At 41.6% G+C, this 15754-nt stretch overlaps 1 protein-coding gene across 1 annotated transcript in view; it reads left to right on the top strand.

The window, feature by feature from the left end:
- The window catches only part of gabbr2 (gamma-aminobutyric acid (GABA) B receptor, 2), a 213853-nt gene extending 198474 nt beyond the window's left edge, over positions 1 to 15379 (top strand). Inside the window, exons 15-19 of the mRNA XM_074613382.1 lie at positions 420 to 644; positions 870 to 1052; positions 2224 to 2353; positions 9886 to 10003; positions 12539 to 15379. Coding sequence (XP_074469483.1) covers positions 420 to 644; positions 870 to 1052; positions 2224 to 2353; positions 9886 to 10003; positions 12539 to 12704 — 822 coding nt within the window. The 3' untranslated portion in view covers positions 12705 to 15379. The remainder of the gene's footprint in view (positions 1 to 419; positions 645 to 869; positions 1053 to 2223; positions 2354 to 9885; positions 10004 to 12538) is intronic.
- The last annotated feature ends 375 nt before the right edge of the window (positions 15380 to 15754 follow it).

The following is a 15754-nucleotide window of genomic DNA, read 5'->3' as shown; positions in this document are numbered from 1 at the left end:
AACATTTCACAAGCATGAAACCATAGGCTTCTTTAGAAAGATGTCTTTAGATTATCTTTCTCCTCTTTAAGGCTCCATAAACATAATGACGTCAATTTTTGTTTGATTTTTTTAAGCTAAATCAAATAAGATGAAATGTTTTTCACAACCTGCACTCCGTTTATATAGAACAATAGAGAGCACTGAACAGCAACACATATTAAGATTGAATGAGTCCTGCTTTAGTCTGGAAAAACCTGAAGTTTAGACTGTTTCAAATAGTGAGGATGACCAACTCTGTTGTCTAACCATGTCCCCAGAGAAGCGAATTCAGACTTTCTATAACCAAAATCAAATACTGCCATCAGTTTCTTTCTGAAATGTCTGTGCGCCCTTCTCTCAAACATCTTTTATTACTTTTCCTCTCTTTTCCCTGACAGTTGTTTGGCTGTTTCTTGGCATGGGAAACCAGGAACGTGAGCATCCCTGCTCTCAATGACAGCAAATACATCGGGATGAGTGTTTACAACGTGGGCATCATGTGCATTATCGGTGCCGCCGTGTCTTTTCTGACAAGGGACCAACCCAATGTCCAGTTCTGCATTGTGGCACTGGTGATCATCTTTTGCAGCACCATCACGCTCTGTCTGGTCTTCGTTCCCAAGGTCAGTTTGTTTTGAGTGCGTGAATGAGGAGTAGAGTGTGTGTGTGTATGAGCACAGGTGGATAACTCTGCGTTGCCAAAAACTAGAGTGCTTAATTATCACCACATTCACACACCACACTTCATTAAGTCCTGGATCCTAAATATGCAGCGTAAACAGTTATGTGTAGCATGTGATTATATCCAAGAGTGCAGCTGTGACTAATACCCATAACCCCTCTTTCAGTTAATCACCATGAGAACCAACCCAGACGCAGCCACTCAGAACCGGAGGTTAAAGTTCACCCAGAACCAGAAGAAGGAAGACTCCAAGACCTCCACCTCAGTCACCAGCGTTAACCAGGCTAACACTTCGCGACTGGACGGGCTTCAAACTGATAACCACCGCCTCCGCATGAGGATAACAGAGGTTTGAGCCGATGAATACACATTCATGTTGTTCTTTTTTGCTAATGATCATAATTTTTACATCACAGGACGACGGTGCAGTGGTAGGGTTTTTGAATGGTACAATGTGTAGGATTTTGCGACATCTAGTGGTGTGGTTGCAGATTGCAACCAACTGAGTACCTCTCACTCCTCCCTTTGACTGCGGTAACGTGAGCCGTCGAGTGCAAAACCGTGGTAGTGCCGTTCACCTCGCTCAGAGGTCATCCATACCATAATAGCACTACTTTAGGAGCAACAGAAGTCAAACGGCGATTGGCGGTACCACGGTTTTGCACTCTGCGGCTCATTTTATCACAGTTTCACAAGAGTGTCAGACAACTACGTTGGCCTTCAGGTAACGTAAAAACGTGAAAGGCTCTCTCTAGAGCCAGTGTTTGGTTTGTTCATTCTGGGCTACTGTAGAAGCATGGCAGAGCAACATGGCGAATTCCTTTGATGCAACAACAGGACAAGGAGAGGCTTTTAAATGTAATTGAAGAAACAGTAATTGAGCACAAGTTCTACAAGAGAAGGAAGAAAGAGCAAATCATCTAACTCCATTGACCTTGAAAAGTTAAAAAAAGCTCTCCTGTAGCAAGTTAATGTTGAAATACCATTTTAATAATTCTTAATAGAATGATTGTTAGTTGTTAAAAGCAACTGTGATCACTCCAAGAGATTGTGTTGTCACTGAGCGGGCCACGCTCTCTGATTCATTTCTTAAAAAATGTTCTAACATTGGGTGACATTTGAAAAAAATCCCCTGGCTATCACCTTGGCTTTCTATCAGATCTCTCAGAGGTGAATTACCGCTGTTGTCATTGCTTTTGTTCGTGATTGTGGCAAATGAGGAGCTACTCAGACACCCTTGGAGGACAAGTAAAGTCATTATGTCTTTTGCAGACAGCAGTCTTTTCCATTATTCACTGTGTTTTGATAAAGAAGTAGTTGCAGCAGTTTGTTATCCTTAGATCCACACTGGGTAGTATTTGGCTGATAACCATGTAGCCTACTTGAGCTTGGTTGCTCAGACAGTTCAGGTTTTGAATCGTTAATGTACTTACTCTACTTTATCATTTATTTTACCCACTTTTAAAAACAAAACAAAACAACATGAACTAATGATTTCTTTGTTTTTTTCTGTTTAAAAGTTGGACAAGGAGCTGGAAGAAGTGACCATGCAGCTGCAGGACACCCCAGAGAAAACTCCCTACATCAAACAGAACCACTACCCGGACGCCAACAACATCCTCAGCATACGCAACTTCACAGATGGCAAAGGTGAGAAATGATCCGTATGTTTCCATGTAGCCCTTCGTCATATTATCTATCATAATCTTGTTAAGGTATCTGTGTGACCCCCATCCATTTTAGGCATTCAGTAAATAGAAAGTTGGGAAATGTTTCACCTCATAGAAAAATGACACACGCCGATAAAAAAGAGTTGAAGAGGCTCTTTAGACTCTTCAATTAATTTCATACGCAAAAAGTGACAAAAGGTGAAAAAAATATGTCCAAAAAGTGAATGTTTCGCTCAGAGGACAATCAATAATGTGCTGACAATGGCCTCTTCTACTTTATAAGTCAGTGTGTGTGGGCTTTGGACTGTTGATTGTGGTTGTAAGCACCTGAAACATTTTTAAAGCCTGGATTCAAGAGCACAAACCCTTTTAGGATTGTTTGAATTACTTTACGTGATATCCGACAGAATTGTCAACTTGTTATGCTGAATTCACACCAGGCAGCGGTGAAGTGCAGCTCACCGCAATCATTACATTCTCCTGCGGCCGGGAGGCATGTTCATGTGTTTCAGGTGGGAGTAAATTCTTTGTAACATAGGTCAACATCTCATAGGAGTCACAGGATCTGTTTAATGATTGGCTGTGGAAGTTAAAGTTAAAGTTATCCCAACTTTTTTACCTAAAACTTTTAGTTTGGCCGCACTTCGTCGCAGAATGAAATGGCTGCAGCTGCCTCACCTCGGGAGCGGCCGCCACAGCTTTTCATAGACATTGCATGGCAGCTCGCCGCAGGCCGCACTTTACCGCTGCTCAGGTGTGAATTTGGCGTAATACTCCGTTTCCATCTTCAATCTGACATGCCTCATGAAGTGTTGGTGCTTTCCATTTCAGACAATGCAACCTATGTAAAATCCAAGATAGCGTATCATTTCTTCCTCACTCACTGACTGGAGCCGCTCAGCTGGGTTGTGCTCAGTGCTGCCACTCATGGCTGAAAACTAAATTGCAGCAGTCTGTATAGACTGAGATTCAACGAAGAATGAGCATTTCATGATGCAATTCAGTCCTGTCTCACTTCAAGTCAGTGGGATTCAGTCTGATGCAATTTAATACAAAGTAAAGTGTACCACTGCAATGAGGTTTTGTGCATATTCTTCTGTTTCACTGTAGAGATATAAATATATAGAGATGTGTATGTTACGTTTGCATATTCAGTGGCTTTTGTAAAGTTTTTTTTACTGCTGCTTTTAGAGCAGCAACTTGAATGAATATTGAGATGTTTTTCTCCACTGCTGGAGCTCCTGTCAGCTGCAGGTGAAGAAGAGACACGAGTTCTCTGTCTGACAGCAAGTCTGTGACGTCTCTCAGGATGAGTCATGAGATTAGCTACAGTACCTGCATACTCCACTGCTGCTTAGCGAGTTTTACACACACTGTAGTCACACTTATCATGTCTCCCACCTTTAATACCAAAGTGGGTCCACACTTGATTTTGCACCTAATTATTTGGTGTTTGCTGTGTGTTGAACAACGTACTTGAGTAGAGAGAAGATTAAAGAAGGGAGGAGGGGGCATGGGTGAGACAAGTATACTGTAAGTGCTAAAATATAAAGACACGTGTCATATCCGTCTTTTCCAGCAGAGAGAGCCTGTGTCGTTTACCCTCCCAACGTCTGGCCGATACAGGCTGTTTGAATTGATGCAGCTGTGTCTTAGACATTATGAAGCCGGGGTCCTCAAATTGAATCAGTGAATCGTTACACCCCAGCAGCATCGCTTTGCATTAGGCACCATATTAACAGGCGCAGGCTGATGGTGATGGTGATGGTGATGTGATGTACTGCAGCCAGTTCCAGCACGTCTGATGATGCACACGCCAGCACAAAGCCGCTCTCAGGGGTGTCTAATGGATCTGTCTGAGTTCGGGAAGGTAAAAGAGTAAAACAGCTGCGCTCCTTCTGCGGATTGGGAGCCGAGCGTGTTGGAATTGTTTGAGAAGTTCCTCATCTGTGAAAGTTCATAGTTATGCAATGAACTGATGGCAGTTAGTCAGTATATTCACAAAGCAACGTGTCTAATGCTTCTTCTTTGTGTTTTGGTTTGTTCTCCGCTTCCCTTCTGTTTCTCTTTCTTCTCTGCCTCTCATCTTTTGTGTGCTCACACACATAAATGCACAACACCCTCCTGTTTTGGCCTTGTTAGGTACTCTTACAAGGATAGATCTGAAATATAAAATGAGTCTGTGTTGTTGCACAATTGGTTGATGGAGCGGCTCAGTGTCTTTTTATGGAACACAGAGAGCTAGAAGGCAGTGCCAAGACTATTTTGATCAGTAGATAATTAGTAAATGAGCTACCATCTGTCAGATTTCTGATTGTCTTATATTTACACTACATCAAATGTATTAGTCATTATATTTTCTTAATGATTTATTTATTTTTTACCATGTATAAGGGTTCAAATGTGCCTGTGAAAACTTATAGATCTTGGATTATAGGGATGCACCGATCAGACTTTTTCAGTCCCGATACCGATACTAATACCTGGGCTTTGGGTATCGACCGATACAGAGTACTGATCCAATTCCAGTGTTTAATTAATAAGCTGTATGCCTCACTGTGTGGAAGTGGCTGGGATTATTCTTACATGTGTAAGGCAACATCAGGCTTGACATAAACATTGTTTTCTTAACTTTGTAAAACAAAATGTGACCAATAAGTTCATAGATATACATCTATTTAATTGTTATTTATTATTAAAGTAATAAATCGTACACCAGCAACTTGGTAAAAAATCTTCAAAATTAACAGAAATTACAATTCAGGTGAGAACCTTTTTAATGTAGCAACAAATTGGTCAAAACTTAAACAGGAATTAAAAGTCCAGTATATACAGTAATGTACATAGTATATAAACATAGAATTGAATTTAATACATTGGCCCCATTGTCACCGATCCAGCTGTTTGAGTCAGTGCATCCCTATTGGATTATATTTCCATTCATCAAAAAATCATGAAAGAAAAAAAATGTGTTATACAACCTGAAAATAATTAGTTAGCATAATTTAAGCAAACACATTCTCACATTTTCCATTTTGTTGAGAGTAATCTCTCCAAAGTACTGGCAGCTGCTGGCGGCTGATATCAGGCTCTCTTTAGTGAAGTAAAATTCAAATTGTGCTCGTAGAAATAAATCTATTTCTGAATCTTTGTGTCTTGGCTAGGTTGTCAGGAGAGAACAGAGACAAATATAGCCAGACACTTTTTTGTATAAATAATCATTTACAGAGATATTTTTATAGAAAGAAAAAATGTGACCTATTATATCTGTCTGCAGGTCTTCTATAAATTAGTGTCAAATTATTAAATACATATTTACAAACCTATGTTGGGTAAAGAAATAAATACTTGCACCTTTCCTCTTGCCACCAGTCGGAGTTAGTAGCAACACAGTGCATGGGAAATGGGTAATTTTTCAATTGGGGAAAAAAATAGAAAAATACAGAAAGCTGATTTTGGCAGCGGAGAACACTTCCAAGATAAACTTCACTTCACTTCTCTGAAAGGATTAGACAGCCATCAACTGCTTATTTCACATCAGCAGGAAAAACATGCTGATGCTGGGAGAGAGATGATCCTTTTAATGAGTGAATATTGTTAAATAATCCAGTTTCTGCTTGGGGCATAGGGATCTGGTACAATGAAGCAACAGAAATGGGCTGTGGTATTCCTTAAAGAGGCATATTCCTGCTCCTGTCATCAAGTAATGTTTCAAAACCGACAGACAGAAGTAAAACTTAGTAGAGCTTTATACTAGCTCTCTCAAAGCCAGAATCTCATATAAAGCGATAGACTGACCTTCCTATTACTTCAAAAATGTATTAGAGTCCAGGTTGTTGAAGTGTTAAGTGAAGTGAAGTGAAGTGCACGATAATAATGATCTTGTGAGGGGAGAAAAAGAGTTCATCACATTAGGTGCTGCTCACAAACGTCAATCTGACACACATTATGGAAATAAAATCACAGGTCATTAAGCCGCCTTTAAAGATCACCAGCATATAAACTTTTCCCAGCATCAATCTGCTTGTGCTTGGCAGTCATCATCATCGTCATCATCATCGCCGGCATCGCTAACTGCAGTCATCAGTATTCATCATAAGAGAACTGGTCTAAATGTATTGGGGTCCGTGAATGAGAGGCTGTTATAAGAGTAGAACGCTGTGTCAACAGCGATTACGCTCACTGAGAAGCAACACTCCACCTCTCTCTCTCTTTCTCTCTCTCTCTCTCTCTCTCTCTCTCTCTCTCTCTCTCTCTCTCTCTCTCTCTCTCTCTCTCTCTCTCTCTCTCTCTCTCTCTCTCTCTCTCTCTCTCTGGCTGTCTCCATGATGGAGAACACCAGTGGATGACAGTTAAGGTGTAGTTTTCTGACAGATTGGCTGCTGAGACCGAATTTTAAGCTGAAAAGTTGGAGGTTATTGTTATTGATTAAAGCGGCGGTAGGCAGAATGATTTTAGCATCATTGGGCAAAAAATCCATAATAACCTTTTAGCATCTTGTAATTCAAGTGTTCTGAGAGAAAACTAGACTTCTGCACCTCCTCATGGCTCTGTTTTCACGCTTTAAAATATCTAGCCCATAACGGAAGACTTTGACCAATCACAGGTCATTTCAGAGAGAGAGCGTTCCTATTGGCTGTTGATTCAACGGAGGCAGCTGTCAATCACTCGCGAACTCTGAAAAAATCTTCAAACTAGGCAACGCTGATCAAATATGAATCAATATTCTGTTACTGTAATGCCTATTTCTCGCCTCAAATGTTTCCAGAAACATCTTGTAGTGTAGCTGTTTAGCTGTAAAATGAGAAAGTTTGCTCCAGCCGGTGGGCGGTGCTTGGTATTTCCTCAACTTATCTCAACATGGCAAACTTTCTAATTTTACAGCTAAACAGTACACTACAAGATGTTTCTGGAAATATTTGAGGAGAGAAATAGGCATTACAGTAACAGAATATTGATTCATATTTCATCAGTGCTGCCTAGTTTGACCGTTTGATCGGAGTTTGCGAGTGATTGAGAGCTGCTCAGAGACGGCAGGCTCCAGCTTGGCATCCGGTCTGTGAAATCTTGCAGATGCCATTAGGAGCACCGGAGGACACAGAGGAAATGATTTTGCTCCAATCTTGCCTGCTGCTGCTTTAGCAGTCATCGCAGTAGTTTCTTTATATTTTGGACAGTTTGTGCAGATGTACTGTTTAGCCATTAACTGCCAGATCAGCTAATCTTAGTCAACCCAAGACACAAGTAAAGCTTAGGGCTCACAACTTAAATTTAATTTAAGTAAAATATCACTATTGTTTTTACTGTTTTACGGTCTGCACCCTCAATAAATGTGAAACTATAATGAACAAATGTTGAAGTTTACCAGGTTAATTTACATTATTGATTCTTGTTCCCTACATTTACACATTCAAAAGTATTTTTGTACAGTAAAGTTCTTTGGCTGGCCCTGGGGTCTATTGACATCTGAAAAGAAAACCTCAACAACAACCTAATACCTTCTTTGTGGCATGAACACATATTCTGAATCCATAATGGAGTGTATAAATATCCGTGTCTGGGCTTTTAACACAGCTCTGAGAGCTACAAGGTTATGCTTTCTTCAAAATGCAAAGAGGACTAGTCTGCTAGAAAATAATTCAGCAAGCTCAGATGTCCAATCGGGGCACGGAGAGCTGTGATCAGTGAATCGGGTCAGCAAGTGCCGGGAAATCTGGGACAACTGGAGAGGAAACTCTGTAGGGGGGTAAAAAAGATCATCCCATTACTCTCCAGGTACAGGTCTGAAAACTGATAATGTTGTTTACTATAATTCTTAATGTGTTTCAACCTCATCTGCCCCTTCAACATCCGGAGCGGAGAATACAGAAATCATGTTGGGAAGCCTTTTGCTCCGTCCCTTCCGTCTTCCTCTCTGGATTCTTTCTGTTTTTCTTTCTTACTTCAATGCTTTCTTTCTCTTCCATTTCTACTGTTTTCATTTGTGCCACAGTGGTGTCAGTTTAATTTTTTACCTGTGCTTGAAATATCACCATGCATATGTGATGTAATACATTATGCAATCTGTTTTCTTTTTTGGAAATGGGGCTGACTAGTTCATAGTCAGGTGACAGACATGGATGACATATTTTCAGGTCACTATTATTTGTGGTTTGAATGTGCTGTGTGCAGTGAAAACGCACATCTGCATTGATATAAACCTTCTCAAACCAGGAAATACATTCATTTGGTAGGTACATATTGACATGCCATGCATTAACAGATTTGTATTGCCTTTTGCATGGCCTCAGGATCAAAATAAGTGCATAAACAACAAGAAGCACCTTCATGGCTACCTCACCTACTAAACATTTAAAGAAACAAATGTGGGTCCACGCTCAGGTATTAGGGCCAAAGGCTGGTCTGAAACTCCCCTTAAAGGAATACTTCACCTACAAAATTATCATTTGTATATCAATTACTCACCCAGTGTTACCTTGAATCCTTGAAGAATGCCTCCGCGGTGAACAAAGTCTCAAAAAATGGAGAAAAGTAAAGTAGACGGGGGCCACGTTTTAACCACAGTAAAACTATATCAAAACATCTGTTTACAAACTCTCACACAACTCGTGCAGTATAAGCCAAGTCTCATTTATCCCGTCATATGCTCACTACTTCCCAAACACATGCGTCGTCAAAACTTTACTATATAAGACTCGAGTCAGTTTTATTTGTGAAGCCCAATATCACGAATTACAAGTTTGCCTCAGGGGGCTTTATAATCTGTACAGGATACGATACCGTCTGTCCTTTACAGTACGACCCTCTCATCGGATGAGAAAAAAAAACTTTTAACAGGGAAAAAAATGGAAGAAACTTCAGGAAGAGCAACTGAGGAACGATCCCTCTTCCAGGATGGACAGACGTGCAATAGATGTCATATGTACAGAGTAACAACATAATGACATTACAACATAGACAATCATTATGAAACATTTTTTTACATATAGTGTGAACATAAATGAAGAGATGGATCCAGGAGGATGTTAAGCAGCTTCCGGGTGTCACCAAACAAATGGAGCCTGAGCAACATGACCTCCTCTCCACCATGTAACCTAGAGAGAGGATACGATTTTTGTTTTTAGTTCCCAGCTGCTTTGGTAATGTAAATGTATGATTTCCATGCCAATAAGCCCAAGAGTTATTATTTTTTGAGAGTTAGTAGACGGATGTTTTGATATAGTTTTGCTGCTGTGAAATGCGGCCCCTCTTTACTTCAATTCATCAAGGATTTACTCCTCCATTCACCGCGGAGGCATGCGACTGCGAGAGACAAAGTTATCTTAAAGAATTCAAGGTAACACGGGGTGAGTAATTGATATATTAATGGTCATTGTGTGGGTGAAGAATTCGTTTAATAAAGTCATGTCTCAGGTACCTGGCACGTGCAACTTACAACACCTGAGCAGTTAAGTATGACAGCCCATTTGACACAACCTATTTTTTACGATACCTACATGTGTTTTAATGCAGATGGAGAGAAGTCGATACTGAAGAACCACCTGGAGCAGAAGCCTCAGGCGCAGTGGGGCTCCATGGATCCTTCCAGAATAAACAGAGGTCCCCTGGAGGATATCAACTCGCCCGAACAGTGAGCTCTCCTATTTCTTCAGCACCTCTACCCCCGTGTCCCCCTCTCCCTCCCCTCCGTCTTGTCAGCTTTTTCATCAGACTAAACGTCACACGTATCGCAACCACCAGCAGCTCTCAGACGGTTGCTCTGGCAACAGAGCCCTGCGAAAGCATGGACCGGTTCTGTACTTTTCTCTCCCACGCACATCAACATACATATAAACACATAGAGTGTATGTATATTCTCCCACCATGCAGCATAATATACTCACAGTCAAACACATACAAACACATGTGTGCACATATATGCATACGTAGATATTGCAGCTGATTGATTTGTTGTCCCAACTTGCAAAAGAAGATGACACTCATGCGACAAAAGCTGATCTACATTCACTTACTATTCATAAGGAAGCGAAGCTGAGGGATGTTGACTTCATCAATGGGGGGACACTTCATGCATCATTGAGAGCTCTGCCTCCCACGCTTGTTTAACTAGACCCAGGAGAAGAATGAGCAACGTAGAGGGACAGATGGATGGAGACGGGAGAGACATGCAGACAACGGGGGTAAAATATTGAAGAGAGGGCAGTTATAGAGAGAAGTTGGATTGAGAGAGAAGGATGTTTAGATTGGAAAGAGAGGCAGAGATAAGGAGGAGGAGAGAAAGAAAGAGGTAGAGACTCACAGAGGCTTATGTAACCAGTGATTTACAGCTTGCATTGGAAGCAGCTCTGAAAATAGACAGGGAGGAGAACAGAAGTAAAGGAACACTCGGAGCTATTCCCATGCCGCATAAATGTTTGATCACATGGAGGGAAGAGAGATGAAGAGGCAGCGGAGAGAAAGAGAAGAGAAAGGAGAGACAAATATAAAGAAGTGAGAAATGAGAGTAAAGGTATAGGCGGACGAATGGTAACACTTTGTGACATGACGAATGCTAGCGAAAGTCACACGCCTAGGTGCATGTTGTCTGTGTCATATATGATAAAAAAAAACATTTCCTTCATGAGCGAGGAAGATTGTGTTTCCATCACAAAAAGAACAGGTCAGGATAACTGACTAGGCCTGAGGACCATTAATATTTCAAAGTTCACCTAATTAAGACATTTTTCTAGGTCTATAACTGAATGAGCTTGGATTTCATACCCCCCCCCCCCCCCCCCCCCCCCCCCCCCCACACACACTTTAATTTTTTACATAACTGGCATTTGGTTATGTAATTTTCTTGCAAACGGCTGGCAGTGGCGCTAGTACTGGCGAGGTAGGGTGCGAACTGTCACAGCAGGCGGAAGCATGAAATGTTCTTTTTGTCAGATGATCCCAGAAACTGAGAGGCACGGTGGATTAGGGGTTTAGTAAGGAGAAGTGAAGAAGGGAAAGAGGATGCTAAAGAATACAGGAAAAAACAATTAGAAGAATTGCTGAGGGCTTGTATGAACTATACTTTGCCTGTCTGTTGTGATCCATATTTTCTATGTTACTGTACAGTTTTATCACCGTACTGTAGCTGGGTGTAATACTTCATTTAAACAGTGCCCAACAAAAATTGTGAAAATCGTATTCACCTTAATCCGGGCTGTGGTAGAAATCCACCAAACCGTTGTCCCTTGTGTCTTTCCCTTGTGCCTTTGTCAGTACTTAGCAACGCATAAAATAAACTGGAGGTGAGTGTTTAGTATTGATAAGCAGCGGGCTTGTTGGCGCAGAGTTTGATTACTTTATATACGATAGGGTATTGTAATTTATAGTTAACAATAGATACATAATCTTTTATCATTTTATCTCATGTAGTGAGTGTAAAATCTAACATAGTATCCAGAATGATTACATTCATATTGGATTTTGCAGCACTTTTACATGAAAGTGTTTGGTGCTAATGCAGGAAGTTTTATGCTCTTTATGTAGTTGGACTGAAAGTACTGTTTGGCCCTGTTCAGACCTGGTATTAACATGCGTCTTGGGTGATCCGATCACAAGTGGACAGCTCTAAATACAGGTGTGAACACACTCAAGACGCATTGAGGATGCATTGAGATCCGATCACTCAAACCACATTAAGAGGTGGTCCGGGCCACATGCGGCCACATTCTTTTAGCAGTGTGAACGCAAATGTGTCCTGGGTCATATTGAGGACCGCCTACTCAACTGATGTCCTGCTTGGATCCGTGGGATCTCGCTCCTCATGAGAAAAGACAGGCAGAAGCAAGCGCTCATCTGCCTTGCGGCATGGAAATGGCTTCTGTGCTCTACTGTATTCTGTCGATACAACTGTATTTTATTAAAATATATCTTATTTATAGGCTGCATATCTACAGACTATCAGCCTAGGCACAGGAAGTGCATTATTGTCAATAGGGTTGGTAAAATCATAATCTCCAAAGTGACTGGTGACTACAGCTTTCAGAAAAATGTGGGGTCAAAGATATAAGTCACAAAGAAATTAAAATATGCACATGAAGTACCTCAAAATTATACTTAAGTACAGTACTTGAGTAAATGTACTTAATAACTCTCTGACTCTTACATTGTAACTTTCCTTCTCTATCTGCAGCATACAGCGCCGACTGTCTTTGCAGCTGCCCATCCTGCACCATGCCTATTTACCATCCATAGGAGGGGTTGATGCCAGCTGCACCAGCCCCAACGGCAGCCCTGGTTCCAGCCCACGGCACAGACACATGCCCCCCTCCTACCGGGTAATGGTCTCTGGCCTGTGAGCTTCATTCACTCCCCCACCTGGCTCTTTGCAGAGGAGACATATATGGTTCTTTTTTTCTACAACAAACAGACTGATATCATCAGCGTATGTGCGTATTTTGTCTCGGAACAAGGAGGACAGGGGGAGAAGAGAGGGAGGGAGGGGTGGGGGAGGCCGAGTATCACTCTTCGTACCTCTTCACCCCGGCCTCTCTTGAGAACTGAAACCCTCAGTCAGGAAGGGGTGGGAGGAGACAGAGTGGGCACTGGATGACCCTTACAAACTCCCACGATTCACAGCAATGTCCCCATGTTCATCTGCTCTCCTTGCCTAGGCATATACACATATGCACAGTCAAACAAACACAAACATACACAAATACACACACACATGCACAGACACACTGACACCCCAATAGCAGAACAGCTGTGGACCAGCCCTGACCTGACGTGTAGCCTTATCTGCTTCAGAGGGGATTGTCTGTTTCTGTTCCTTATCTGTTGTATGTATGTGCTTGCGGCGACGTGCGAGCTTGTCATCTAAGTATTTCACTGCTTCAGTGACTGGATACCTGTGTGGAGACATGGAATTTACAAAACCCAACAAAGGAAATCATCCACTTTACTCCCCGTCCCCTTCCCATTCTTGTGGAGACATGTAAATATCATCATTTCTGACTTTGATGTACTGTAAGCTTTGTATATGCTGTGAATGGACAATTAAAGGGGCTCTAAGTGTAGAGCAGAGGCAGGAAATTATGACCCTACAAAGAATTAGACACACGTATGAAAGACATCTGAATTGGTTTGCGTAACTGTTGATAAATTAGCTTATGGGCAACAAAGTAAGATACATCAAAGCTTGTGAGTCACAGGACATTAAGGGGCACCAGAGACCCGTTCCTCTAACTTGGAGTAAGACACACTTTGCTAAATTTGCACCAGTGGTTTCATCAGATTTCACATCAGACTTTGCATAGGCCTTTCATATTTTACAACTTGCTTAATATGTCCTCAGAAAGCATATTATTCAGAATATTGATGCTATGCCTTTTAACAGGTCTCCAAGGCTGAATATATTAGAAAATAGAGCTAAAAGACACCACAAGAGTGTTCCACAGTTGTTATTTATGTGTGTTATATGCCAAGAAATGCACACATTCAGATGTACACTTAAAACGCAAGAGAGCACCTTATGGATTCAGGTGCTTTTCAGACAAGGCATTAGTGGCGGGCCTGGTCATATTGATCCCCACAGAGTGGTCTCAATAGACTGTTAAGATGTCCATGTGATCGAGCCCTCACAGCTAACCAGCACAGACACGGGCGACGGGGTTCATGTCAATGGCAAAAGGGCACAATGACTTCTTCGGAAGAAATAACACTCAAGAAGTGACACTGGAAAGGATGTAGGTCTACTAGTTCTACATAGTTTGGATCAAATGGTTGACCTGAATTTCCACGAGCGGTAGTAAAGACGATGAAGACACGGGAGCCTCGTGTAATAAGCCCCAACCGGCTGTAGCTTTCAGTTCCAAGACGGTGATGACACCACTGCTGGTCACAGTGATAGAGCATAAAGCACAGACACAGGGCTTTCTGTCATATCGAGTGTCAAGAAAAATCACTTCACACTTAGCAACAGTGAACATACCTCAGTTGCTATGGAAATGTAATTCAGTGCCGTTGAACTGGGCCCGAGAAGGCTGCACTGAGCAAAACGGTCATCGACACAGTGTCGTCCTTTTTTTTTTTTTTTTGTAAACTGTCCTCATGCAGGAGAAAAGCAAACTGCGGACAAAAAAAGGACTTTTTGTGGCGTGTGAGAAGGTTTGTTCTTAGCATATGTTTCACCATTGGTGTCTTGGTTTTTAGTTTTTAAGGCGTTTGTCGAACGCTGTGCCTGTTGTCTTATTTTGTAGCCTGCAGGACATAAATAGGGTGAAATTGGCGCTGACCCAGCAAACTACAACATTGGCCACACATCTGTAAATTGTACAACGTGTCATAGATTTATTTAAATTCAACGCCTCAATGCATGGGACAGTGTGGGAACTTGGTGAAAGCTCCACTTCAGCTGGAGTGAATTTCCTCTACAAGTTGAGGTCTGATTATACACACTGGCTTCAGTCAAAAGGCCAGTCAAGGATACAGAGTCGGCGTGGGAGACAAGCTCGCAGAGATCCATCTGCTACCGGACATATCAGGGTGACTTCCCGTGAGAGCTCCTCCCCTTCCAGCCCCTGCTGAGCACAGGAGCAGGGAAACCCCGAGCACAGACCTCCAAGGAGTCACGGCTTCTCCCGCACCTTTGCCAACCAGAGAATCACGGTCACTTGACAAGTGAGTGAGAGACATTGTCAGAGGGTTGGTTCTTCCTTCAGGAGAAGAAAAACCAACTGCACATTTTATATATTACATTATATGTGATTGTGTACAATTTGCTGATACCCCGATGATGGTGTCCATGTATGGAATATTTGGTATTTGGCTTTCTCAAGACGGCATGAAATGAAATGTATAATTCACAGAGTTACCTCTGTTTTTGCAACTGTCGTGACAAATCCACTCTGTCGTTTCATCTTCTCACCTACAATTAGATTTTTACGTTTCCTTACAAAACGTGGATTTCTTTTAACCTGTTGATCAGCTCACACATGTCAATGCCAAGATTCTCAGTGGACGAACTCAACATCATCATATCGACTATGCTACTGGTTTAGCAGTTATTCACTGAGGGCAATAAAGTGAAAGTAGTAGCAACCGATCAATCCTAATAACCCACTTCTGGCATTTACCAAATTACAAAATGACTTTTTTTAGTCCATCTAAAATGCCAAATGCAGATCATCAGGTATCGTTCTGTTTTTTAAAAGATGTGCCCTGATTTTTTTTGGTTTTTAGTAAGATTCATTTCAAACTTTTTGGATGAAAAATGGATGAGAAATTGTTCAAATGCAATTGTGATAGGTCAAGGGCTCATAATTTCCTGTAATAAATAACGTCATGCCGATGGTTTGTATTTGCCACAGGTCTTTTTACCTTTTCAGTTTGCAGATCAAAGTAACAT

Source organism: Sebastes fasciatus, chromosome 17, assembly GCF_043250625.1.
Source record: "Sebastes fasciatus isolate fSebFas1 chromosome 17, fSebFas1.pri, whole genome shotgun sequence".
Taxonomy (NCBI): domain Eukaryota; kingdom Metazoa; phylum Chordata; class Actinopteri; order Perciformes; family Sebastidae; genus Sebastes; species Sebastes fasciatus.
Note: the sequence above shows the minus strand (reverse complement) of the source record. Positions and strands in the feature narration are given on the sequence as shown.